General features: G+C 39.3%; 1 protein-coding gene across 1 annotated transcript in view; it reads right to left on the minus strand.

The window, feature by feature from the left end:
* Positions 1 to 27,928, minus strand: part of MME (membrane metalloendopeptidase) — a gene marked incomplete at its 5' end in the record, with an annotated part of 95,967 nt that overhangs the window by 21,516 nt on the left and 46,523 nt on the right. The window contains 7 exon segments of the mRNA XM_008706906.2: positions 17,378 to 17,481; positions 18,761 to 18,841; positions 21,344 to 21,442; positions 22,231 to 22,359; positions 23,515 to 23,608; positions 23,718 to 23,854; positions 25,674 to 25,775. Of these exon segments, the coding sequence (XP_008705128.1) occupies positions 17,378 to 17,481; positions 18,761 to 18,841; positions 21,344 to 21,442; positions 22,231 to 22,359; positions 23,515 to 23,608; positions 23,718 to 23,854; positions 25,674 to 25,775 (746 nt within the window).

Below are 27,928 nucleotides of genomic sequence, written 5' to 3' on the forward strand. Positions count from 1 at the left end.
ATCTCTAAAAAACAAAACAAATGAACAAAAGCAGAAACAAACTCATAAATACAGACAGCGAACACGATTTCCTGCATGAGGAAAATGGGTGAAGGACAGTGGGAGGTACAGACTTCCAGTTATGGAATAAGTCACAGGGATGAGAGGTACAGCATGGGGAATACAGTCAGTGGCATTGGAATAGGGTTGTATGACGACAGGTGGCGGCTACACTTGTGAGCACAGCATAATGTATAGAGTTGCGGAATCATTATGTTGTACACCTGAAACTAATGTAACATTGTATGTCAACTGTACTTCAATAAAATAAAAAACAAAATCATCGTTAAGCACTTTTTTGCAACAGGAGTAATATCCCCATCTTAACAGACCATTACGTATATCTCTATACAGTCATTGAAAAATGGACAATTCTGGACTTCAGATAACCTCTTAAATGCCAGCACACAGGCATACACTTAAGACAATCCTATATTATTAGCTAATGGCTTCACTGAAGTTATACCACTTTCAGGACAACAATTAATGGGCAATCATTATCCTACTCACGGAAGGAGTTTATAGTAATTAGTACAATGAGATTAAACCAGAACTGTTTCCAGACCCTGCTTTGCAAGGTAAGCAGTACACAGTCAGCTGCCCAAATCCGCATTTTAGCTACAATTTCAGTAACTATTGTGGGATGTCAGATGTGAGTCCTATTTTGATCTCTTAAAAAGAACTGAGAGAGGGCCATATGTAACAACTCTCTGATAAATTCTAACTAAATATGGGTTTTATCTCCAGTAACATGCCTAAGACATTCATATAAAAAATTGGGGAATTAAAAAAAAATCCAAATAACATTTCTGTGAATTTTTCTTTAGAAAGAAAATAAGTTTGAAGACAGAGAGGAGACGCTTGACCAATGTGTTTCTTTAGTTTGATGTCATTTTAAATAGAGAAAAACATTTTCAGACAGGATGGTGTGACTGATATGTCAGTTTGTCCTAATTTCATCACAGCTGAGTCATCAGTATTTTAATTTCTTGCACGTTGAGGATTACAAGCATATAATTGTATTTACTTTCCTTCAACTCTACTCGATTTTCACATGATTTGTGACAACTCACAACAAAAGCATGCAAACCCAGGAGTGTTAAGACGACAATCGAGAGATCAGGAACTCTACAGAACAAGGAGATTTTGTTTGTGTGACCAAAAAGTATTACAAAAGGAAATACTTGTATAAGTAAAAATCATGATCAGGAAAATTGATTTATCGGGACTATGTTTATCCATATTCACACAGTTGTTATGACTTAGGTTCAAGGATGGCTCAAAGTTGTCTGGCAGGAGGGACAAGATGGAAACCGTGCTCACGCTTCCCCTGAGGAGAACCAGCATTCCTTACAGGGACTCTTCAGAAACGTATTTCTGATGTGTCCTCAACATGTGGATAGCAAATACGGCAGTAAATTTTATGCATAAACAGCTTAAAATCATTAATTTTAATTGTTATAAAACTGACTGAACATGTGTCCAGGTCTCAGTTGTTTCAAGGTTCAGTTTCTCAATTAACTGATTTAGTAACAGTATACTCTGCGTGGACTTTCATGGGTAATCACAAATAATAGGCAAATTGTTTCATTCTGAACTCAGGCACATGCTAAAAAGGAAAGGCAAAATGTGCCAATCCAAAATGTTTTCTTAAAGGAAGTAGAGTACAGAGGGAAGGAGTTAGGGATATGAAACGAATGTTTCAGACAGCAGCAGAGCTCAAAAGCAGGGCATAGATGAAGTTTATACACCCTTCTCATGTTTATTCCTTTTGTAAAAATAAATGTCATACCTTTGTTTTAGTGCTTTTCTGCTCTTCTGATATATTACTGTGAGGGGTTTAAGATTGCATTTTGATTCATGTTTATAACTTTCCAGGAGGGAGCGTTTTACATATTAAAATGTCCACGGTGAATTATACTTGCAAGAAAAAAACGTAGCTATTTATGACCACAGAACTCTCAAATAAAATTAGAATTATGGTGGTTAGTTTCACGGAGCACTAGTGTGTAGTGTTTGCCTTTTCTTCCTTGAAAACTTTCATAATGCATCGTCAGACCACTCCTGGGTGATTACCCAGGGCATACTGTTCCTGGGAATGATAGGAACCTGAAGTACTGTGATCAGATCATTACATCTTTTTTTTTTTTTTTAAGAATTATGTATTTATTTGAGAGAGAGTGCACATGCGTGTGAGTGAGGGGAGGGGCAGAGGGAGAAAGAAAATCCTTAAGCAGACTTCCTGCTGAGCAAGGAGCCAGGACACCGGGCTCCATCCCAGGACCCTGAGATCACGACCTGAGCCAAAACCAAAAGTCAGCCGCTTAACTGACTGAGCCACCCAGGCGCCCCTGGACCATCACATTACCTTTTAAATAAAAGGATGATAACAGCTGGAGGTTCGGTGTCTAAACGTCTGGTCGTCATGAATATCTCACTATGTTAAAGTAAAAGCTAAATTAGGGCAAAGAAAATATTTTTCGAGTTAAATGAGGATGTAACAAAAACTCTAAGCGGTTTTGATTTGGATGCAACCTCAAAGTTTCAGGAAAAGCTTCCACTTACGGGACACATAAACTTGATGCTGAAAAGCAGCACAGAAAAGAGAAAATGCACAACAGAAGAGAAAATCAAGTGGTGGCGATTCTTGCCCTAAAATACTGGAGGGTGCAGGGTACCTGAAAATACCTTTCAAGTCCAGACCGGAGGCCAGACACTAGCAGCCTTCTGGAGCAGGTACCAGGCCCGAGAGATGAAGTCGGACCCTGTTCTTTGATTTTTCTTCCAACCTCCCATGGTCTCTGTGTGCAGGGGTTTGGGTGTGTGTGGTATTCCGTGAAGAGTAGGAAAGCTAGAAAGAGGAAAACTTTATGTTTCATTTTGGAGCCATAATTTGATCAGGTGAACTTATTCTTGTTTGGGGGCGTTCAACAGAACAAAGAAGGGCCACTATAAGCAGCATGGCCCTCAAAGCAGAGCTAACAGTGTGGATGGGAAATACGACTGAAATACCCTTGAGAGGGGGACCAGGTGTTTCTCTTCTCTCTCTTATTACCCTGAAGAAGCCAGGCGGTGAGGAAATGAAAGCACAAAGACATCATTTTTATAGCAAGGAAGAAAGGCAGACGTCGAGAGCCTGATCCTGCAGCCTTTTGGATGTAATAAACCCACTGGATTGCAAAAGCACCTGGAGCGAAACTCCTCTTTCACCCACTCAGGTGTAACTTACAAACTTAAAACAACAGAATTGTTAAGGCCCCTTTCCCTGAAAGTGTTCGGTTTCCCAGCATCTAGTGGTCCCAGAGCAACTCCTTTGAAATCAGCAGTACCAAACAGTGGTTTTCTCTATTTTCCTCAAGTACTGGTGGAAAGGAGAATTCTCATTTTGCAACTGCGATAACCACTGTAACCCTTTACATCTATTCATATTCTCTCACCAAGCCTTCAGAGTTTCGATACCGTCATTCATCTTTCAAACCAGTCATAGAAGATCGATGACACTTGCGTTTCCAGGTGTAGAAAACAAGGCACAGCATGCTTTTCTGATCTCCTCACACACTTACAAACCAAGTGATACAACTCAGAAAGGAATATGTAAAGTAAGGGGGAAGGGGAGCCTCTCATCTCCCATTCCAGCGCCCTACTTCTGAGCTGTTCATCTGCATGCCATATAAAATTTCAGTACGATGATGAATGCCAATTCCTTGCCAAACTCTTTAAAAATGGAAGTGCTCATTTTTATTTACTTATCTTCAATATACAAAACTCACTTTTATTTATATACACTAGCAATGAACAATCCAAAAAGGAATTAAGAAAACAATTCCATCTGCAATACTACCAAGAAGAATAAAACATTTAGGCATAAATGTAACAAAAGAAGTGGAAGATGTGTACGCCGAAAACTACAAAACACCATTGAAAGAAATTAAGACTTAGAAACGTGGAAAAGGTATACCACTTTCACGGATCAGAAAACGTAATTTTTTTAAATTAAGGTATAATTAACATTTAATATTACATTAGTTTCAGGTATATAATATAATGCTCTGATATTCGGATACACGACAAAATGACCATCGCAATAAATCCAGTTGCCAGTCACCATACAAAGTTATGAAATTTTTTTTCCCTTTTACTTGTGATGACTTTTACTCTCGGCAACATTCAAATATGCACTACACATTATTGACTATAATCGGCATGCTGTACGTTACATCCTCATGACTAATTTTTTTTTTTAAAGATTTTATTTATTTATTCGACAGAGATAGAGACAGCCAGCGAGAGAGGGAACACAAGCAGGGGGAGTGGGAGAGGAAGAAGCAGGCTCACAGCGGAGGAGCCTGATGTGGGGCTCGATCCCATAACGCCGGGATCACGCCCTGAGCCGAAGGCAGACGCTTAACCGCTGTGCCACCCAGGCGCCCCCTCATGACTAATTATTTTGTAACTAGAAGTTGGTTCCTCTTGACCCACTTTACCTCTATTACCCACCCTCAAACCACCCTCTGCCCTGACAAGCACCATTCTTTTCTATGTATCTATGAGCTCTGTTTGTTCATTTGTTTTTTAGATTTGATAAGGGAAATCACACAGTGTTTGTTTTTCTCTGTCTGCCTCATTTCCCTAGCATACCATCAAATTCCATCCATGTTTTCAGAAATGGCAAGATTTCACTCTTTTTTATGGCTGAGTAGTATTCCATTGTGTGTGTGCATGTGTGTATGTGTGTGCATATTATATATATATATATATATATATATATATATATATATACACGTATACAGATATATACACCACATCTTCTGCATCCATTCATCCACCAATGAACACTTAGGTTGTTTCCATATCTTAGCTATTATAAATAATGCTGCAATAGAAATAAGTATCTTTCTAAATATATCTTTCTAAATTAGTGTTATTATTTTCTTCGAATAAATGCCAAGAATTGGAATTGCTGGATCATGTGGTAGAGTTCCATTTGTATTTTTAGGAAACTCCATACTGTTTTCCATAGTGGCTGCCCCAATTTATATTTCCAATAATAGTGTACGAGAGTGCCCCTGCCAACACTTCTTATTTCTACTTTTTGGTAGTCATCATTCTAATAGGTGTGAGGTAATATCTCATTGTGATTGATTTGCATTCCCCTAACTCGTAACATTGAGCATCATTTCATGTGCCTGTTAGCCATCTTGTATGTCTTCTTTGGAAAAATGTTTATTCAGATCCTCTGCCCATTTTTTAATTGGATTGTGTGTGTGTGTGTGTGTGTGTGTGTATACATGTATATATGTATACCATATATATACGTACGTATTTTGGATATTAACCTCTTATTGGATATATGATTTGCAAATATATTCTCCCATTCAATAGGTGACTTTTTATTGTGTTAATGGTTTCCTTTGCAAATGCTTTTAGTTTGATGTAGTCCCACTATTTATTTTTGCTTTTGTTGTCTTTGCTTTGGACTCAGATCCAAGAAAATCATTTCTAAGACCAATGTCAAGGAGCTTACTGCCTAGGTTTTCTTCTAGGAATTTTATGGTTTCAGGTCTTACATTCAAGTCTTTAATCTATTTTGACATAATTTTTGTGTATGGTGTATTTCTCTAGTTTTATTCTTTTGTTTGTAGCCATTCAATCTTCCCAACACAATTTATTGCAGATACTGTCCTTCCCAGTATATTCTTCCCTCTCCTGTCATAAATTAACTACCATATATGTGTGGATTTATTTCTGGACTCCCTGTTGCTCCACTGATCTATGTATCTGTTCTTGGGCTAATACCATACTTTTAAAAAAATTATTATTACTATACCTTTGTAATATAGTTAGATATTAGGGAGCATGATGCCTCCAGCTTTTACCTTCTCTCTCAAGATTGCTTTGGCTATTTGGGATCTCTTGTGTTTTCCTTGCAAATTTTAGGATTGTTTGTTCTTTTCTGTGAAAAATATCTCTGGAATTTTGATAAGGATTGCATTGAACCTGTAGATTGCTTTGGTAATACGGACATCTTAACACTATTAATTCTTCCAATCCAGGAGCATGGAATATCTTTCCATTTATTTTTCTCTTCAATTTCTGTCATCCATGTCTTTTCAGTGTACAGGTCTTTCACCTCCATTTCTCTCTTGAGTTCGGTGAACATCTTTATGACCATTACTTTTAACTCTTTATTAGATAAATTACTTACCTCCATTTCACTAAGATTTTTTTCCTAAGGTTTTAACTTGTTCTTTCATTTGGAACATATTCCTCTGATTTTTCATTTTGTTTGACTCTTTTTATTTGTTCCTCTGTATTAGGCAAAAAACTGTTAAAGGAGTGGCCTTGTGTAGGAGAGGAATCTTATCTTTCAACTTTGCCCTAGGTCTTTGCTGTCTCTCAACCTTTGTAATTATCAAAGCAACCTGATTTATTCTTCATAGGTCCCAGTTGTCGAGGGTGTGCCAAGACTTGTCAGTGCTCCAAGGGGAGGGATCTCATTTAGGACCTAGTTTCAGGTTGATTGGATGACCCTCAGGCAGCAATTTCTAAAATGTGCAAGTCTACACAGTTTCGAGGGATTACCATTGTAAACCCTGCTGGCCTCCAGACCAAGTGACCTGCAGGTGTCTCTGGGCTATAGTTATAAAAATTGGGACTTCAGAAGAGTGTATAAGCTCCTTTTTGGGAGGTACTGGGGAGCAGTAGCGAGGCCAAGGGAGAGCACGAAGATGGTGTCCCCCAGCCTACATTCTCTGAGAGCACGTCCATAGCCTCTAGAACTGTGGCAAACTTAAAGTCTGCCCCTCAGACTGAAGCTCCAGGACAAGTAAATAGGTCTTTTTCAGAGAAATACTGGAGGTGTGTTTCAATCTGCTGTCTGTATAGTGCCCTGGGGGTGGTTGCTTTCCAAAAACCATCTCTCAAATTGTTACAGTCCTATGGAATCCAGGAACACAAGCCCCTTGGCCACCGGGGCCAGTTAATTAAGGAACTACCCCTGTGTATACTGCATGTGCTCACTGGTTTCAGCAAGGCAGCAGAATAGCACAGAGCTGAGGCACTCTTGCATATGCTATCAAGGTAGAGAGAGAAAGAGAGAGAGCAAAACTGGCACCCACCCACACCTCCGTCCCCATAGAGTCCCAACAGGCCCATTCCCTCTGACAGATGCATTGAGATTAGCAAATGAATGTCCTTCACATACGGTCTAGGTCCTTTTCAAACTGCTACTTTTGTGCTGGTCCCTGGAGTGAACTGGGTCTGCAGGTGAGCCCTTTAAGAGAGTTATCTCCATTCCCTCCAGCCCTTTGAACCTCTTGGATTTGAATCCCATTAGTTTTTCACAGCCAACATCTCTCCATTGCAGGTCCCATGGGTTGGGGTGCCTGATGTGGGGAACAAACTCCTCACTCCTCAGGAAGAAGCTCTGGATTTATGAAATCCCTCCTGATTGTGGGTCACCATAACAAGGCAAGACCACCTATCTGCCTCTCCTACCCATCTCAATTTGGCCCTTTTACTATTTGGCATGAAGAAACTGTCCAGCTAGTTTCCAGGTCTTTATCAGAAGGAATTGTTCCATGTGTAGCTGTGAATTCAGTGTGTCCATGGGAGGAGGTGAGTTCAGGATCTTCCTATGCCACCATCTTGGACTGCCCCTTTGAAAGTGCTCCTTTTAAAATCGCTTCACACTTAGGTTTCCTCCTTACCCTAATACACTTCAGAATGCTCACCTCTACACTACATGAAGTCATTCTAGAAGACCCACCATGATGAAACTATAACAATGGCTACTATTTAATGAGCACCTGAGTTATATGACAGACACATTATATGATATATAATACAACCACCCCATAAGGTGAAAATAGATGTTATTTTCCTCAGTTTATAAAGGAATCACTGATGCTCAGAGATATTATGCAGATTGTTTAAATTTACACAGTAAGTGGCAGAGCAAGAATCTTAACCCAGGGCTGCCCACTCTAATTCCCACTTTCCACATCCCCCCATCCCTCACCTGACTGCAAAGCACAAGCTCTTTCAACTGTTCCATAAAGGGCAATGTTTTTTACCCAAAGGTAAAAGCACAGTAGGACCAAAGAGCCCCATTAAACTATTCATTGTTTTTGCATAAGAGTTGTTAACATAACTGAAGTACTCTGAGTGACTCATCTGATTATCTGAGCGTGAGAACCAGGAATCCACTTCTCTTTCAACCAAAGGCAATAGAGATCACTAACCTGATTTTTCCCTAGAAGTCAACTAGTTGCCTGTGGTTCTAAGTTTGGCAACAAGGCACCATCTTTTTAGTCTTCGATAACTGTGTATGTGTAGATGCACAGGTGTGTGACACCCTCACTTGTGTGACATACCACATTCAGAGAAATTCCCAAATTGGGAAACACAGGGGTGGGTGGATCATTTCTGTCAGAATTTTCTTTTGGTGACTTCTTTCCTGATTAAGAATAATCTCAGGGTTTTTCAGGAAAGAATTGAAACTTCTTCCATCCCCTATAACCCTCACCAATGATATAACTTGACATTATTGTCTGTCTAGCTCATTAGACAGTAACTCCATGAAGGCAGTGATTTTTTTTTTAATTATAGTAAGAACGCTTACCAGAAGATCTATCTTTTTAACACATTTTACCACATGAAGTATACAATAATTGTCGTAAACTATAGATACAATGCCGTACAGAAGGTCTCCAGAGGTTATTGATCTGCTTCATTTAAACTTTATACCTGTGGATTCATGACTGCCCATTTACCCCTCTCCTCCAGTCCGTGGTAATCACAATTCCATTCTTTGATTTTTATGAATCTATTTTAGGTACCTCATAGAAGTGGAATCATGCACTATTTGTTTTTCTCTGTCTAGCTTATTTCACTTAGCATAAAGTCCTCACATTCATCCATGTTGTTGTATAGTGCAGAATCTCCTTCTCATTAAAGGCTAAATGGTATTCCATTGTTCGTATATACCACCTTTTCTCTATTCATTCATCTGTCAATGGAAACAGGTTGTTTCCATATTTTAGCTGTTGTGAATGGCGCTGCAATGAACATAGGAGTGCAAAAATCCCTTCGAGATCCTGATTTCAATTCTTTTGGATATGCATTTAGAAATGGGCTTGCTGGGTCATACAGTAGTCCTATTTCTAATTTTTTGAGGAACCGCCATACTGTTTTCCGTAACAGCTGCACCATTTTGCATTCCTACCAATGGTGTGCAAGGGCTCCAATTTCTCCACATTTTACCAATACTTGTTGGGGTTTTTTTGTTTGTTTTACCATAATCATCCTGACAGCAGTGATGTGTTAGCTCACTGTGGTTTTGACCTGCATTTCCCTGATGAGTAGCGATGTTGAGAATCTTTTCATGTGTCTGTTGGCCATTTGTATGTCTTCTTTGGAGAAATGTCTATTTAAGCCCTCAGCCCATTTTTAAATTGGCTTATTACTCTTTTCATTATTGAGTTTTAGAAGTTCTTTATATGTTTTGGAGACTAACATCTTATCAGAAATATAATTGGCCCATATTTTCTCCCACTTCACAGGTTGCTTTTTTGTTCTGTTGATTATTTCCTTTGCTATGCAGAAACTCTTTAGTTTGATAGAGTCTCACTTGTTTTTCATGCTGTATTCTCAATTGTATCTCTAGGGCTTAGAACAGTGTTGGGAACATGATAGGCACTCAGTGGGTAATCCAAGAGAGGTGACCCTCTCATCCTGGGACTCTGGGAGGGGGGAAGGCACTAGGCCCAGGCGAGGCAATGCTACTATGCAGGCTGTAGAAAGCCATGGCCACCAAGAACCAGGCACCAACTGAACATCACCCCCTCCAGATGGTACACTAGTGTAAAAGTTCTAGAATTCTCTTGCAAAATTCTCCTAGTTTAAAACTTCAACCTTTAAATTATTTAATTCCCCTATTTCTCCTTCCCCTCTAAAAACAAAACAAAACCTTCCTTGGATGCTTATTAAAAAGCAGCATGTTTTACCCCTATCATGATGAGCACTGAGTAATGTACAGAATTGTTGAATTACCATATTGTACAACCTGAAAAGAATATAACACTGTATGTTAACGATCCTGGAATTAAAATTAAAACACTTAATTTAAAAAAAGCAGAAATGTTTTTACGGATAAAATGTGTTTTGCTTATGGTCCCAAAACACACTGGAAAAGCACAAAGCCTGTCGGTTTAATGGGAGCATAAAAGATGGAAATCTAAAATTTTTTTCTATTACAACATGTATAGAACATGAACATTCCAAGGCAAATGCTGTCATGGGGAACTAGAATGATTTGTCCAGGTTTGGTCTAGCTGTTACTCTGTCTTTCTGGCTCAGGAATACTTGATGAGCCAAATCATCTTTTTTGTAAATCTTCCCCACATATCTACGCTCATGGAAATTCAATTGAGTCTCAAGTCTCCGGCACTCCACGCACTCAACCTGGGCAGTTCCTATCAACCCCACCTCTGCACCACCTCATTTACCCATATACAATTTACATAATATATATAATACCCACATATATAATATAAAAGCCCTGCATACTATTTTTCTTTGGATAGCCAAGCTCACTGATATAGGACTTCATGAGAAAGAAGACTGGCTCTAGAAATATCAGTGAAGGGGAAACATCAGAAGGGATATTTTAGAAAGAAGTGAGGTACTTTCCTACCTCTGGCGAGTATGTTCCTTTTCTCTTGAGTCACTTGACGTGTAGAAGCCAAGAAGGAAAACTTCTTGGCTTTTACCAAAATTTCACAGTTAGGGCCATAGAATTTTAATGCTGGAAAGAACCTTAGAGATGTTATACAGTCTAAATCAACCGGCTCATTTTATAAATAAGGAAACCTCATGCCTTTTAAAAGGCCACAGGTAGGAAATGGCAGCACTGGGACCCTGAGTTCATGACTCACTGCAGTGGCAAAGCTACGGTGTCACTTCACAGGGTGCCAACCTGCCTGCCGTTTTTGGTGGTGTTGGCCTTTCAGGAAAAACCGCAGAGAGCCACAGCTGTCGGGCTGCCAGCCTCAGGAGGACTGGCTTGCTTGTTTCGGGGACTGCCGCCACCCAAATAGCCCAGATCGGAAAAAAACAGCAGGCTTGAAGAAATAAAGGGAAGACAAACCAACCAACCATTTTTTGTCTTGATTCTAGTGACCCCTCTGTTCTCATCCGCATTAATTTAAATGCGGACATGTTGGGGCGCCTGGGTGGCTCAGTCGGTTAACCTTCTGCCTTCGGCTCAGGTCATGATCTCGAGGTCCTGGGACCAAGCCCTGAGTGTGCCCCTCCCCCTCCGCTCATGCTCTGTCTCTCACTTTCTCTCTCAGATAAATAGATAAAATCTTTTAAAATATAAATAAATAAATGCTGGCATGTCGCTTCCAGAGAATGTTTCACTAATAAATAAAGGTTTCATTTTCATTTTAAAAAAGGTGCTATCCTGGCACTTTGTTTCTTTGTGAACAGCACCAACCAAACTCTGCCTATTATCAGATTTAACTGTTACTCGCTTGCTTCTTTCCCTAGATGGTGAGCTCCTAGATGCGCGGCCACATTTTATTCCTCTGTATCCTTTACGGTACTTAGCACAGTGCTTTGCACGCGGCTGCTGCTCGATAGAATGCTTATTGAACTGGTTCCTGCCAATGTCTCTGGGTTTTTATTTTGATGCACACAGCGGGAAAGATACAGCAATGAAATAAGTCTTTGTAGTGTATGGTAAGTAACTCCGTGGCTCAGTGGTCATGATTTACAAACACTGCCACATCACAATTGTATCACAGAACGTTCTGTCCTAGGAAACAAACAAAATAACAGCGAGTCTAAAACAAAAGAAAAGGAATTCTTTTTGTTGTTGTTGTTCTTGTGCATTTTTTTTTTCTTTTCAGAGTTTTGTTTGTTCTATTGACTCTAAGTGTATAATCATGTTACTGGAAGTAAATCATTATAGATCATATCTAAGTAATTTTGCCAATGGATATTATATTCTCAATTTAGCACTATCACTATCTGATAATATGACATATTTGAAATTCTTTACCAACTGGCACCAAAAACCCAGAGAACATACTGTTTGAGATAATTTTGGAAATGCTAGGCACTCAGAAACCGCATGAACCAAGCTTTTTATATTTAAATCCCTGCCCTTTGCAGTTGTCAGCTGCTCAAATGGGCAGAAGGCCGTTTTAGCAAAATGATTAAATCAGGTATATCACATACAGACTTCCCGACTTTCTCAATTTTTTGCATCTGTAAAACAGGGAGAACCGCAGAGAGCTGTTGCGTCACTTCACCAACCATGATGGCGAAATGGTGGCACGTGATGATCTTGACCTTAGCAGCTGAGTCAACTTCACCGGCACCATCACAAACTGGCTATTGTATCATTTATGAACCCCATCAACACTGAGGGAGGGTCTACCTTCCATTCATCAGTGTTCAAGCTCTAGGGACACAAAGGCATGGTTTCTGCTTTCAAGAAGGGTTCGTGCAGGCACAAGAGGAAGAGAAAAATGCAATGGGGTGCTATGAGTAAGGAAGTAACATTCCAGTTGCGTCCAACAGTGTGTAGGTTTCTATTAGATGAACAAGGGAAGAAAAGGTGGTCCAAGGTAAGGGACAAGGAGGAAGAAAAGATGGAGCGGTGACTTAAAGTAATTCCTATGACTGGAGCTTTGGGCAACGCTGGGGGGCAGGGTGAATCTAAAGGAATTCTGGAGAGCTAGTGGGAGGAATGCAGAGCCTCATACCTGTTTCATGAGACAGGCAACAGGGATATGCTGAAAGGTTTTTATTAGGAAATAACAGGACTCAATCTGTGTCTTTAAAACAAATCTCTAGGCTTGACACAGGACCAGAGCATGGGAACACATCTCGATCTCAGGTTGTCAGGCACAGGGGAGCTTCCCAAAGGAAAGCGCCGGAAGCATTCCCAAAGAAAATGAACAATGTTCACTGAGTAATAACTGGCACATTTGAATTCTTGTTCAGCAAGAACCCATACCCCACTCCCAGCCTTCAGAAAGAAATGGCGTCACAATTGGAGATACATCCCATGGTCCCGCAGGTTTGGTTCAAGACCCATAGAGCAAAACTCAAAGCCAAACAACAGCAATGAGCTGGAGTGGAAGTCAAGACTGGCTCTTCCAAGAGAAACATGGATGCACCTCCAGCATCACTCAATGGTGCCTACCCTGTTCCCCTGCTTTATACAGATCATCCCCTACCTTCCTTCCAACTCAGCGTATGCTCCAATTTTAAGGCTCTCCCTGACCATTCTGTCGGCCACAAAATAGTCCATTTTGGCTGCTGCCAAGATCCTAACATCTACTCTCTTTGTCCCATTACGGAACCTCAAATTCTTTCCACAAGCTTCACTGCTAATTCTTTTGGTTCTTCCATCTCCACAGAGAACTTAATGAGAGAAGCCAGACACAAAAGGTCACATATTGTAATGATTTGCAATGGTTCCCATACAAGAGACAGATACGAGATCTACACAACATGGATGCATTTCAAAAACATCTCCGTGAAAGAAAAAAGACACAAAAGTGCCCATGTGGTGGAATTGAGCGGAAAGAGGTGCTAAACAAACTTATTGGGATGGGGATGTTTCATGTCATAATTAGGATGGCAGTAACCTGGATGTGTAAACTTATCCAAAGACACAGAACCGTAGCGCTATTATTATGTACACCACAAAAACAATCACGTGACAGAATGGAGGTGTCACCTGATGCCATGGCAGTAATCATTTGCAATTTATAAATGTAACAAATCAACACATTTTACACCTTACACTTGCACAATATTGTGTGACAACTGTATCTCAGTAAAGCTGGAGAAAAAAATATTTTAATTATATCTCAATAAGTATATACAACGGGACAACTAAAAAAAAATAAAAATTAAAAAAATATCTCTAGGGCCATAGTATGGAGAATAAGCTGAAGGAAAGTAAGTCGACTGGTGATAAGATTAGGAAAAAATTTGTAATAACTCTGGTGAACAATGAGACATGTTTGAATTTAGTGACCATGGAGATGGTAAGATGCAGATCCCCTCACAATACCTATATAGTATTTAATTAGCAACTGGTGGATATAAACTGTTTTTTTTTGAATGCGGATTTAAAGTAGATATCACTGTCGATGTCAGAGATGAGAGAAAGGGATTAGTCTGGGATGATGAGTTCCTGATTTCTGTCTTCATAGCAATAAGATGAAAGTTGCTGAAAATATGCAGAAATATGAGGATATGGGGAGAAAAATGATCAATTTTTGCCCAAAATGGTAAATGCTGTGTTTGTAGGGTCAATGGAAAACCTTCATAGAGGTGTTTCTTAAGTAGCTAGACATTTGGGTTTGAAGATCAGCAAACAAATCTGGGCCAGGTACAAATATTCAGTGGTCATAATGATGGTAGAAGATGCCAAGAAGCATACAAGTCAGCCCAGTGGGGGAAAAAAAAAAGGTCCAGAAGTTTACTATTTGGTTAATTGAATTAATTTAAATTAATTGCTGTCTTGAAAATTTAATGCATCATTTCTCTACAATACCTTACACTGCAAACCCTACATAATCAATAGCTTTTCTCACCTCTGTCCCATTGGTTGTGGGTGTGGAAACCTATTTCTCCTCAAGACCATGGGAGTGAGGACCTGAGTATCTGAAAATGTAATTCTCTGAGAGGTAACACGAACTACAAGCAAAGTAGTGGTAGTAGATGTTATCTGTCTGGACAGACGCAGTGAGGATTTGAACTTGGTGCTACATAAAAAGTAAGGAAAACGTAGTGACTTTATTACTATTAACCAGGTACAAAACAGGTCCGAAACTGTCACTACAAGAAACCTTAAAAAATTCAAACTGTACAGTCCTAATGATTTGATGCGATCACTGTCAAAAGTGCTTCCAACATTTGGGAAAACAAAAAATAAATTTTAAACCTAAATTGCCAAATTAAAGCATCACCCTGTAAAATAAAAATTTCCCCAAATTAACAATGAACAGTATCATTAACAAAAAAGAGCTAACACTAACTCAGGGGTTCTCACTTGAAGTTGGGGGTTCCCCACCAGTATCTGGGTCCCCACCTACAGGCAAGTACATCACAAGGGAAAGTGGTAAAGCTGAGGGCTCAGTACTATTTCTAGTGCTCCTCAGGTGACTGTAATGTACAGTCTGAGTTTAGAACCCTCGTACTCAGTACACAGGCAGAAGGAGAAGGAAAAGAAACTAGCCTGGCATGGCACAGAGACCTTAGAAGCCATATTGCACTTGTGATTGTCTATCCAGAAGCTCATGGGAAGGACCCAAAAAGCTCTACCGAGCTATGCACGCTACTGATGAAACATTTATTAAAATATTGTAAGGGCACTGGGGGTGGCTCACTCGGTTAAGCATCTGCCTTCGGCTCAGGTCATGATCTCCGGGTCCCACGATCAAGCCCCACATCGGGCTCCCCGCTCAGCAGGGTGTCTGCTTCTCTCCCTCTCCCTCTCCCTCTGCTGTTCCCGCTGCTCATGCTCTCTCTCTCTCAAATAAATAAATAAAATATTTAAAAAAATACTGTACACAGCTTTCACTTGTGATTATTGTAAGGGAGAGGCCTCAGGAGAAAATCAACACGTATGATGAAAGGGAATGAAAAATGCAAACTGTATTACAAAATGATTACAGAACTTTGGACTGCATTAACTTCAAAAGAAAACATCAAGTAATAATTCAACAACTATTTTTAAAATTATAAAACATTCCTCTGGTGTCTTATGGGCGCAGGTTATATTAGCTATTTTCGGAAACACTATCTGGCACTCTTTCTCTGTAGATATTTTACACGGTACTGACAATGATTAATTGTAAGCATATGTATTTTTAAAGAATGAAAATTTTTAGACTGGTAAGAAACTTTTCAGATTATAAATTTACCCACTGAATATTTTTTCTGGTGACTCTCTGTGGGTTTCTAGAAATAGGCTTTCACAACTGATTATAACACAAACCACACGCACCCATTCTCCTTCCTTCTTTGCTGGCTGGGACACGACATTCTCCAGCCTTTGCAGCCCTGTCTTTAGCAGCAGACAATACAACATTTGCCACAGTAGAAACCCTGAGGTCAGCAAATGAAATCAGTCTCTCTTTCAGGGTACCTGACGGATTCAAAATGCTCTGTAGGGAATAGAATGTATTGGCATTGGCACTGAGGAATTTTGTCCAACCTGTACTTGGTTTAACTGGGGACAGAACAGCCTACCATCGAACAGTCCCCTATCACTTTGTACCTTTCCTGGCACAACATTTCCTTTCTGGTAGTAGAGTTTATTATATCATGTCTTCCTTACCCTCTGCTGTTGTAATGTAATATAATTGAAGTTCACTTCGGTTTTCCTAGTTCCCAGTGATACCTGGATTTAGTCAGTGTTCTAAAATATTAGTTTACTAAATGAACAAATGAAAGAATAAATGAACACATGAATAAACCAAGCACCTCACTGGCACATTATTCTGTCTGTTACCACACACATGAAGTTAGTATATTTATTTTTCATTTGCTCATTCACTCATTAATTCGGTTTTGACTGAAAACCTTCTATGTGTTCAGCACTGAGCTGAACACTGAAAAGGAGTGGTAGCCCCTGTTCTCCAGGAGCTGAGAGCCCAGCAAGAAAAGGTCAGCATAAGCAGCTCTAGGGATTTAAGCGCACAAATACACGTTGGTAAATATGTTAGCCACACCCGTTTAGTTGAAAACTAAAGATTAAACTAATATTAATGTTAATATGAAGTACGAATGCCACTAATAAGCAGAGATTAAGAACATTTGAAGGAGACTCCCATGATCTCGTATTTGGCTGCCACAAGGTTGAGGGTGTTACACGGAGCAGTCTAGGAACGGGCTGGGGCTGTGGGATGATGGCGCATAGAAAACAGGGGGGCTGCGGGTGCAAGACCATTCTCAGCACACCAGTGCGGCCTCACAGGAGGCTTGCAGGAGCCCTGGGCCATTTAGGTTAAGGCGTTCTTGAGAACCTTGTCCACAAACAGAGTGGAGAAAATAGGCAGTAAATGAGAGGAAACCAAGGAAATGGGGTAGCCTGAGGACACCTTAATAAAAAAATTTTAAATTTTCTTAAATCTTGGACCCATCTCGAATATGATAGCCTCAGACGCTCTTGGATGTACTCACTCTGTTGACGGACACTGTATGTTCTTAACAGTATTTAAAGTCGACTTCTTTCTCTTAACCCAACAATGAGAGGCACAAAGCCCCTTTCCTGAATGAACATCTAAGAAACGAATATACATACTCATCCTTGTCCACCTTTTCTCGGAGCTTCTTCAGCTGTTTATTTTGGCTGAACTGCAAGTTCTGAATTATGTTCTCAAAGTATTCATCTTCCTTGTAGTTCAACTATATTACATAAAAGATTTGGGGAAAATTAGTCAACATTTGTGCTAGCAGCATAGGAGATATGTTCTTAAACTGTATCAGTTAATAAAGTTAACAGAGAGCATTAAAACTTACCAAAGAAGGACTTAATTCTAATTAGCCTAGTTCTACACTACAGGTCACTGCCGCTCTAACTGAATCACTACTTTGGCCTCTTCCTCTGTAACTCATCAAATGAAGCCAAGTGTCGGACAAGCTTTCCTATATTGACATGAAGCCTTACAGGGCAGATGAGACAAGTATCCATTCTTAATTTAGCACCTCCTACGTATCAGGCACTGTTCTCAGCACTTTGTATATTACATGTTTTTAATCCTTATAATATTACGATGGGCCCTTATCACCATTTTAAAGCTGAAGAAACCAAGGCAGACAATTAAGTCACTTGCCCAAGTTAGTGAGTGGTGGAGCTGGGATGTGAACCCAAATAGTTGTCTGTGAGTCTTTGCTCTTAGCCACTAGACTCCTGAGACAAAGGCCCCCAAGACTCACATGCTGCAGCCTGTTCATTTACAAGAAACAGTCAAGCTTTTCTACAAATGGGAAGAGAGCAGAGGACACTGTGGTTTGCAAACCCCCATGGGAGGCCAGTAATCAACAGATTAGGAATCACTGCCATCCCCAGGTCTGGGCAAGGATCACCTTATTGTCACCAGGGTTTCAAAGCAGTTGCGGGGACCACAAGGTTAGCAACAGGACCCTCAGCTGGGTCTGAAATCAATAGTGTAGTGACTTGAATCGATTCTGTTCTCTTTTCATTGTTACATTACCAGAGGGGAATAAAATTGCTTCTGGTTTTGAAACAGTAGGTTTTTGTTTTGTTGTATTTCTTAAATACAGAGGCATGACCTGGTTTTTGTCCAGTGGAGGACTAACTGGAAACTGGAGGAAAACTGAAGACTTGACTTTTCAGGCCTGTACAAGATGAGATAAGGAGCCTGGGTGCCACCTGTTGCTCACCACTCTGACGTCTACCCCTTGATGCACTTCAAAGAACACCAGATTTCCCCACTACTCTTCAACAGAATATACGGAAACCAAAATAACAAAAACCAAATATGAACCAGGCTGATGAAACAAAAGGCTAAAACTAAAACATAGGTTTGGCTTCAGTGAAAAAGCTTTATGTAACAAGACCTTTGGCTTTAGGCTACTTCAGATAATTTCTGGCACCCCATAGCTAGAAATGATATTACCACCAGCCCCAGATATCATTTGCACAGTCTTTATAGAGACTTACCTCGAGGTATTCATTATTCAGTTTATTATCATTTGAAATAATGTCATCAGGATACCCAATTCTTTCTTTAATGGCTAAGGCCTACGAAAATTAAAACACTGAATGTAAGGGTGATGATATTATAACTTCCAAATGCAAACATTATAATTTGCCATATATAATAACAATTTAATAACTTGATCCATATTGCTTACAAAAATAGTATTTGACAATACTTAAATAGAGATCTTTGAAATGGCTTCTCCCTGGGGCTCAAAATAAACAAAAAACAGTTCTGAAATTTCGCTTCTAATACCCTATTCTCTTGGGGTGCCTGGGTGGCTCAGTTGTTAAGCGTCTGCCTTCGGCTCAGGGCGTGATCCCAGGGTCCTGGGATCAAGCCCCGCATCGGGGTCCCTGCACTGCTGGGAAGCCTGCTTCTTCCTCTCCCACTCCCCTGCTTGTGTTCCCTCTCTCGCTGGCTGTCTCTCTCTCTGTCAAATAAATAAATAAAATCTAAAATAATAATAATAATAATACCCTATTCTCATAGGCTCCAGCTTTTCCAAGAAAACCAAAATGAAAACTGACAAGTCACTGTTCCACATGTATTGTACTTCTATGAACTTTTTCTCTGAAAGGCTTTTTTCTTCAGTCCTATAGGAGGGGTAATATTTAGAGCTTCCATTCTAGCAGCTTATAATTATCTTTCCACTTCACTGAGTTGGCTGAGAAAACAGATATGGGCTTATAGGTTTCGTGTTAATATTCTTTCTGAATATTGAGTCCTGGAGTTTGTATGTTCTCTTTTGGTCTCCAAAGCCAGTGTACCTACCTTCCCACAGTTAAATGAATGAATGGCATTACTTAAACAAGTAGAGAACAGGATTTTCCTTGTTATACCAGCTCATATTGACCACTTGCTTACCATCATTTCTAATTTTTATTTTCATTATTTTAGAATTGCTTACTTTTATTACTTCATTATTGCTACTTGTTTCCTATTATGATTTCTATTTCTATTTTTTAATTTCTCTCATTTTTCTCAAAGATATTTAACTTTTGATTCTATCATATTACATTGTTCTTAAATAATTTAATTACATTACAAATCTGTTTCATAAGCACAGGATTTCCGCAGCGGATCAGACAGGATATGTGTCAGTAAGCCAGTTTGGCCAAGTCCGTTTTCTTGTAGATTTCCACACCATTGCCCATTACAATCAGCCTCCTCTCGAAGGTTTTTTTATTTTCTAGAAGACGCTTCCCCAAAGAGTGTTCTAAGAGGCACAAACTCTATAGAAATAGGTCTACATAAAAAGGATTTATTGTTAAATACTTTGGGTAAATACTGTGAGGAAAACATTATGCAGGCATCTCTACTACAGTCTAAAATGTAATGAGTATTAGATATGATGCCTTAAAATCATACCTAGGAGCGTGTAACCTAGACTAAGGTGGGAGCAGGGAAGCCTTCCTACAGGAAGTAATTTCCTAAATTCTTTGAGCAAGGGACTCTTTTTTTTACGGAACTACTTATGTGTCCATTGGCTTGTGATACTACGTTGGGAAGTGACGATCGAGCACAATCCAGTTGGCTACATCAAACAGAGCCCGTCACGGAGAGCTAGAACATGAAGGGAGTAAATCCAGCCTGAACCTCTGAGGACCTAGTCAGTGATGGAAAGATAGGTATATTGGGGTGCCTAAATTCTAGACCTAACCCAACCACAGCTTTGGGATAGCTGAAAAACCTAGTCCTTTCACATGATTTAATCCTGGAAAAGAACTAGGCAGTGGAATTATCAGACTGTATGTGAATACTACTCCCAAAACATATACAGTTTCCACTGGACATGCTCCTTCTAGTTTTATATAGTTGTCAAGACAAAGGATCATATTGAGTCCTAAGATTTCCTTAGACATCTGACACCTTTGCTCTTATGCAAGATATCAGAAGTCCCAATAACAGGTGTACAATGGGGGTAGATAGGAATAGTTATAAAAAAGGCTCCCTCAACATCTCTTTAACGGTAGATCACCATGTAAAACTCAAGTAATGCATCACCTTACCTTTGCTTGACAGAAATTTAGTATTTTTCTTCCTAGGTCATATAAAAATCTAAATAAGGCATGTTTTAAAAAATTGGGCTGGAAATCTGTGGTAAAAATTGAAAGGATATTTTTAGGCTTTGGTAGAGTCCTTTTGGATATGCTTTATAAAAAGAGGAAAAATATGAACCACTGATAGTATCTTTCAGATCTTTATTGCTCATACAACATTTTCCTCTTGTTTTCTGAAGAGTCCTTTAAAAAAAAAAAAGGAAAATTGGAGATCCTTTCAAAATTTTGAATTGAACATGGAGAGTAGGAGTTTCTGTTATCTCTTTGTAAAGAGATTAATAAAAGGTGAAAAATCATAGAAACAAATCTTTATCCATGAAAACTGCTCCTGGAAACACGACATCTTGAAGGAGATTGCTTTCATTTTATGCAATCTCTGAATTTTTTTTTCTGAACTTCCTTAAAAGTTCATCTTTTCTTGTAAAGAAATTGTTTAATAGTTAGCTCTGCCTCTTTAATGAATTAATTAATCGATTTCACCTTTTCCTCAGCTTTCTTTTTCGTTTCAGCGTCCATCCAAGTGAGGTCATCTAAAGTCTGAATAAAAACCTCGCGGATCTGTGCAATCAAGTCCTCAACCTAAAACCAAAGGAGCAGAAGACACATTTAGGACATGAATTAATTTTTTGTAACACAGATTTTTAAAAATAGGGCTATAAGCTGTCTTTATAGGACTCAATAATATGTTAATACATGCACACTGATAGATAAACTGTGACCTAAACAAATAGTATATGACCTAAACAAATGATATACGTGGATAATTATATTTTTAAAGGAACTTGCTACTACCACACTAGTGATTAAATAGGTCTTATATATACATTCATTAAAAAGTCATCTTTAGACTGTGATGATTTCCATGATCATAAAAGAATTCACATAAAATAGTAACTGTCATCACTGTTAGTAATTCAATTAAGCAAGAAGTAGTATTTTGATAGTTTCTTTCACTTTAAGTTCCATTGTCTTCATTTCAATAACAATGAAAAATGGAGTACATTTTTTTTTTTTATATTTCAAATAACCCCTGATTTACTTTCAAAGTTTTTCAGAAAACACTAATTCTTGGTCAATCTTGCTAATAGGAGACTTTCCAAATGTCTCTATCATCAGAACACGTGCGTGGGTACTCGGAAAACACTGCTTCTGGAAAATGGACAATTGGTTTTGGACTTGACAATATTAAGATTAGAAACATAACCAGACCCTTGGGGGAGGAAGGGGGAGATTCACTGAGAAATAACAACAAATTATGATTCTGAGATTTTCTGCCAATTAATAAAACTTTAGCCAAATTATGAACTATCGTAATTGCGCTTCGATGCAAACAACTAACTGATAGAGTATCGTGCAGAAAACATTACCACGTGTTTACTCTCTCCAGCAAATGCTGCTTCCACGTACAGCCTTCCCACAGCATTTTCCATATTCCCATTGACATAGTTTGCACAACGTCTCCACGTTGCTGTTTCTGATGTTGTGCCATAAAGGGCCTGTGAGTAAGAGAAAGGAAATGGCATCTGACCACAAGTAGATGGCCACAGCAAAGGAGAACACACATTCCACAGGACTCTGTTCTTTATGTCCCCTAAGTTCTTGCAAATATTCATTGCTTCTCCTCACAAGGCATGTTGTCCTTGCCCATAACAAAATGTACTCCAACTGGACTGTTTACTTGTAAATAATTCGAAAACAAGGTATATTTTCGGTAGCATGTCCCAGCAGAACTTTTGGCTATTACGGGTGAATATCCTTCTAGACAGCTTTAGAAAACAACAACAGCAAAATGCTCCCCCCCCCCAAAACCAAACAAAAAAATAGTAGTTCCAACTGCATAAGCAAAAACATGAAGTGATGTTCAATTTATGTAATGGGAGAAATCTGGTATACGAGAAAACACATTCCTGTTTTTTAATGTTTAAGCTGAACTTCCAGTACTTAGAACTGTATCTATATAAATTGAAGTACTAACGAGGGGGTTAACTGAAGTAAGGGAAATTGAGTGAGACACCATTTTTACATCCTTTAATTTTAAAAATCTGTCTACATTTTCTTTCAAAGGGTAAAAGCTAAAAATTTCAAATAAACAGTTATTTCCTTTCCATAACACCAACCAGTACATTTGCCAAAATGTCTCCTCCTTCTATCCCTCCTGCTCTCCTCCCTCACCATAGGACTACGAGGATGATTGTTTAAATAGTGAAGGTACAGCCTAACAAAAGGCCTACGGTTGTCCCAGGCAGGTGTGCTCTCAAGGGATTGTCTGCATCAAGGTAGTCCTTCTGTCTGTATGGCTAGTGTGCTACAAGCACCTGCAAGTCAAATTAATTGAGATATATACCCTCGCCAATTACTTTCAACACAACAAAAAACCAAGCCAGTTTTCTCTCACGAACTGCTCCAATAACCAAACGCATCTGCTTCCAGAGCAATTCAATCATGGTGCCAGACTAGACAATCATAGGATGGCAAAGCCCACGAAAGCTGGCTTTCCGAGGCAACACAGCCTAAATACGGGTGAAATAACCAACGCCTGGCATGTTGACTCTTGGCAAAGTTCACCACATTCTAGCAGTGTACATGGCAAGCCTTCATAACCGTGCATCTCTTTACGCTTTAAGTCTTAAGAAAAGAGATTTTTTCTTCACCTTGCGGAAAGCATTTCTGGACTCCTTGTAGGTTCGGCTGAGGCTGCTTACAAGATCCATTATGAACCGCCAGGACATTAAATTTTGAAGATCTCTGTATAAAAAAACCCACCACCCAGCAACAGAAAAGATGAGGCTGCAAAGCTTCTAAAGAGTGCTAGTAAATGTAAATTTTGAGGACAGAGGCACTCTGACATACCTACCTGGAAGAATATTTGGTAACAATGAGCTTAAGTTTGGTTAAATATTCTGGAGCATAAACAACGACATCTTCCTCATTTGGAATATTAATATTCACAGTTGACATGATTTCATTTGTGAAATTTGACCAGCTGAATGGCTAGAAAAAAGCAGGCATAGAACATTCAGTAATTTTGGATTTCTCTTCTTGGTTCTAAGACTCAGTTACGGTTATGGAGTCAGACATGGTTAGGGTGTCAGTTGCGTCACTATGCAATTATCACAATGGTCAGTCTGATATTTGTTTGGAATTTTTCCTCCATTGTTTCAATCAGTTGTTGAATAAAAATTAGTTCTGTAGCACGATTATTTAAATAGCAGCATTAAACCAACCATTTAAGAGCAAAAGCAAAGCTTCTAAGCATAGAGAATATACAGCTAGAAGTTTAGCTCAATGTCGTCCATCTTGGTCTAACTCACATAAAAAAAAAGGAATTTAGCTTTAAAAATAAGCTTCCCTGGGGCACCTGGGTGGCACAGCGGTTAAGCGTCTGCCTTCGGCTCAGGGCGTGATCCCAGCGTTCTGGGTTCGAGCCCCACATCAGGCTCCTCTGCTATGAGCCTGCTTCTTCCTCTCCCACTCCCCCTGCTTGTGTTCCCTCTCTCGCTGGCTGTCTCTATCTCTGTTAAATAAATAAATAAAATCTCTTTAAAAAAAAAAATAAGCTTCCTTGGTTTATGCAAAAGTTTAAATGGGTATAAAGTGTTTATCTTTTAAAAGTGGCTATAACAATCCATTCAAACACCGTAATACATCTCAGTGGAGACCCTGCTATAAACGAAAGCATACTATTGTCATAGGACAGGTACAGTAATGTTAGAGATACGACGCAAATGGTCCAATGGAGCCAAACGACACATTTGAAACTATCAATATTGGGTCTACAGGTGAGCAATTTTTACACTTGGAGCTGCTAAAAGATGAAACCTTATCTTTTATTCTCTAAATGGGAATCGTGGTTATTCAACCAACAGTAGATATAAGGAAAAAACCACAGACATGGAGATTAGGCAAATCTTGCTGAAATGCCACATTTCAGTGTTCGAAAAGTTTATATATTTGTAAGTATATAAATATACTGATCACTTATTAAATATTAAGTGCTATATGCTTTTCTTGATTTTCTTTGGTGGTTTGGACCATTGCTTCAAAATGGATTTATGAAGCCCTTATCACATTAAACAGTTCTATGTGACAAATCCCTAACGATATGTCACGCCTTTACACAGTCCTTTTTTTTTTTTTAACTGTAATTAGAGCCAAAGAGAATTCTATCACTGAATGTGATAGTTTGTAGATTTTCCCATGGATCTTGCTTCATTTCCCAACCGTGTGCATCAACTAATCCACAAGGATACGTACATAGTCCCCAAAAGAGATGACTACATCCTCGCTACTGAATTACTACTATTTATAATGGAATTTATGAGACAGATTTTTCTTCTTATTTCTTTCTCTTTCTCCACCATTGCTCTGAACATCTCAATAGATGGCCTTGATGAGAATATAGCAAGTTTTATAAATAAATTATCCTTTTTAGGAGTTAAAAAGAAATCTAGTGATTTGATTATTTGACTGTCCAAGTCCAATGGCTATATAATCGTGTCTCAGAAGGATTTTCCATTTTAATATTTTCCAAACCCTTTGCTACAACGGTTTCTAGTATCATTGCACAGCTGCCTTGAAAGGAATTTTACCTCTGAAATTCACTCTAACTAAATATAATACAATGATTTCACAGAGGTCTGTTTTTTTTTCCGTTCTTGTCATGAAGTCAAATGGTTGGTGTCATCTAAATTCAATTTAAAGTTCCATTTATTTCAATAAATAAATAATCACTGAATTTTAACAAACTGTATTTCATTGTTATCATTTTAGAAATGGCACAATAACAGAGAACGTGAAACTTGCTACTTACCTTCCCATCGATCTCCAGTGAAAAGTTATTCTGGATCTGGGCTAACGTCATTTTGTTATAAAGAAGCATGGGGTCATTTCGATCTTCAGCCTTAGTCGTAGCCTATGGATTTAATTTTTGATCATTATTTTAGAACTAAGAATACATCAGAAAAACATAACTCTATATGAGGGAAAAAGAAATATGGAATAGGTACAATATAATTTAAGTTCTATTCTGTACACTTGTTTTATGGTTAAGATAAATTCATATCAAAAAAGTGAAATTTAGGAGATTTTAAGTACATTCAGTAACAATCACCAAGATTTGGCACCATGTCAAGTATAAGATTCTTCAAAAATCTTTTTATACTTTGGCAATCGCTGAACCACACAGGCAGTGTCCAAGGGGCTCCTTCCTTCTAGGGTTCATGGTCAGCTCAGGTGTCTCTGTGATTGTTTTATATGGTAACTTTCTCAAATGCACTCATCTGCAATGTACCTCTCAAATACTCTCTCCCACTTCCTCATTGCCACCATTCAGTAGCCCCGTTAAAATCCAGACGAGAAAAACAAAACAAAAAACCAAAAAAGCCACAATGATTTCTGCAAGAATTTAAAGCAAGTAAGAGCAAAAATTCCCAGTACACAGCTCAGTTATCTGAGGAGAGTGCTGACACCTTCTAGTTTTGTGACCGTCCTCCTATCCCGCCTAGCCAGTTTAGCATACTCTCTGCTCAACAGCATCCACTTTTATTTACTTATTTAATTATTTTTCCCTGAATCAAAAAAGAAATGCAATAACAACTCCCCAACTGGTGGCTGAAATAGGAAAAAGCAATTTTAAAGTCAGGAGAGACCAAAGGTAGAAGCTTAACATGGGAATTATTTCTTGATGACAATGGCTCCAGTTTCCCCTTTAGGTCACTTATTTATTCCCTAGTTAAACAATTATTTATTGAACATCTGAGTGGAATAATGAGCTGGATAATGCCAGAGATACATAGGTGATTCAAAGAAGACTAAGACCTCACCCCAACCTGAGTCTAAGAGAGGAGAAAAAACACAGACACAAATCACTTTGAGGTAAGATACGCCTCGCAGAGAGCCAAGGCTAATCAAAGGAGAACATGGTCTGGGAAAGTGCGAGTGGTAGAAACCCAGGGCAAAAAAGTGTTCTCCTCTAACGCTTCTGTTTCCAGCAGCGAACCACATGTCACCCATCCAACCGCCATTCATCCAGTGGCGGCTCCAAGCACAGTCTGGTTCTGCTGGGAGATTGTCGGTTTCACGTAAGCTCCAGGGAAGCTAAAATTGCCCTCAAAGATCTTTAGTCTTCAAGATTCTGATGGCAGTGCCCAGCACCTGAGGACTCAGGAGCACAGACCGTCGTCTGCAATGTCAGAGAGAGCTCTGTAGATTCCAGACTGAAACTGACCGTGGGTTTAATCAGTAACCTTGATGCCGCTGAGGCAGAGTTCACTCCTTGAGACTGTAGTCTCACTCTGTCAGAGGAACAGCAGACAAGAAAGTGCCAATTCAGACTCCATGGGTTCATCTGAAACTAGAGGACACTCAGGAAAACACCCCATGGCTTTGCTCTTCCTGTCAGATCCTCTGAGCCAGCCTGACAGTCACAACTCAGCCACGTTGTGAGGTCACATGGCGATGTTCAGGGACTAATATTAAGCAAAGGGATACTCAATCTCTGTGATCACCTTAAACTCTAAAATCAAACAAGGTAAAACCATGCACATCAAAACTAAAACAGCTTTGCTGAATAGTTAGCAACCACATGAGCCCTGAGTCGCAAGGGCATCTCAACAAGTCTTTGACTGCAAATAGTTAGGCTTTTGGTATAATCCACTTATAATAGGTAATTAAGTGTGTCTAGTTTAATATTTGTCAAACTTAGTAATGTCTCCTGGATGTCGGGAACCCAGTTTACTACAAAATTCTACAGTTTCAAAGGTCCTCTTAAAGTCAATGATTCATTCCTGAGCTATGCATTTTTACCAGTTGTTTAAAAAGTTGCACCTTTTACTTTACAATATGATAGGAGAAAAAAAGAAAAGAGTGGTAACATTGAGGCGCCTGGGTGGTTCAGTCGGTTGAGCAACTGCCTTCTGCTCGGGTCATGATCCCAGGGCCCGGAGATCCAGCCCCACGTGTCTCATATCTGGGGTTCCTGGCTCAGCAGGGAGTTTGCTTCTCCCTGCCTCTCCATCCCCCGCCCCCTGCCAAGCTTGTGCACGCTCTCACTCGCTCACTCTCTCA

This window comes from Ursus maritimus, unplaced genomic scaffold (genome assembly GCF_017311325.1).
Source record: "Ursus maritimus isolate PB19 unplaced genomic scaffold, ASM1731132v1 scaffold_20, whole genome shotgun sequence".
Classification (NCBI taxonomy): Eukaryota; Metazoa; Chordata; class Mammalia; order Carnivora; family Ursidae; genus Ursus; species Ursus maritimus.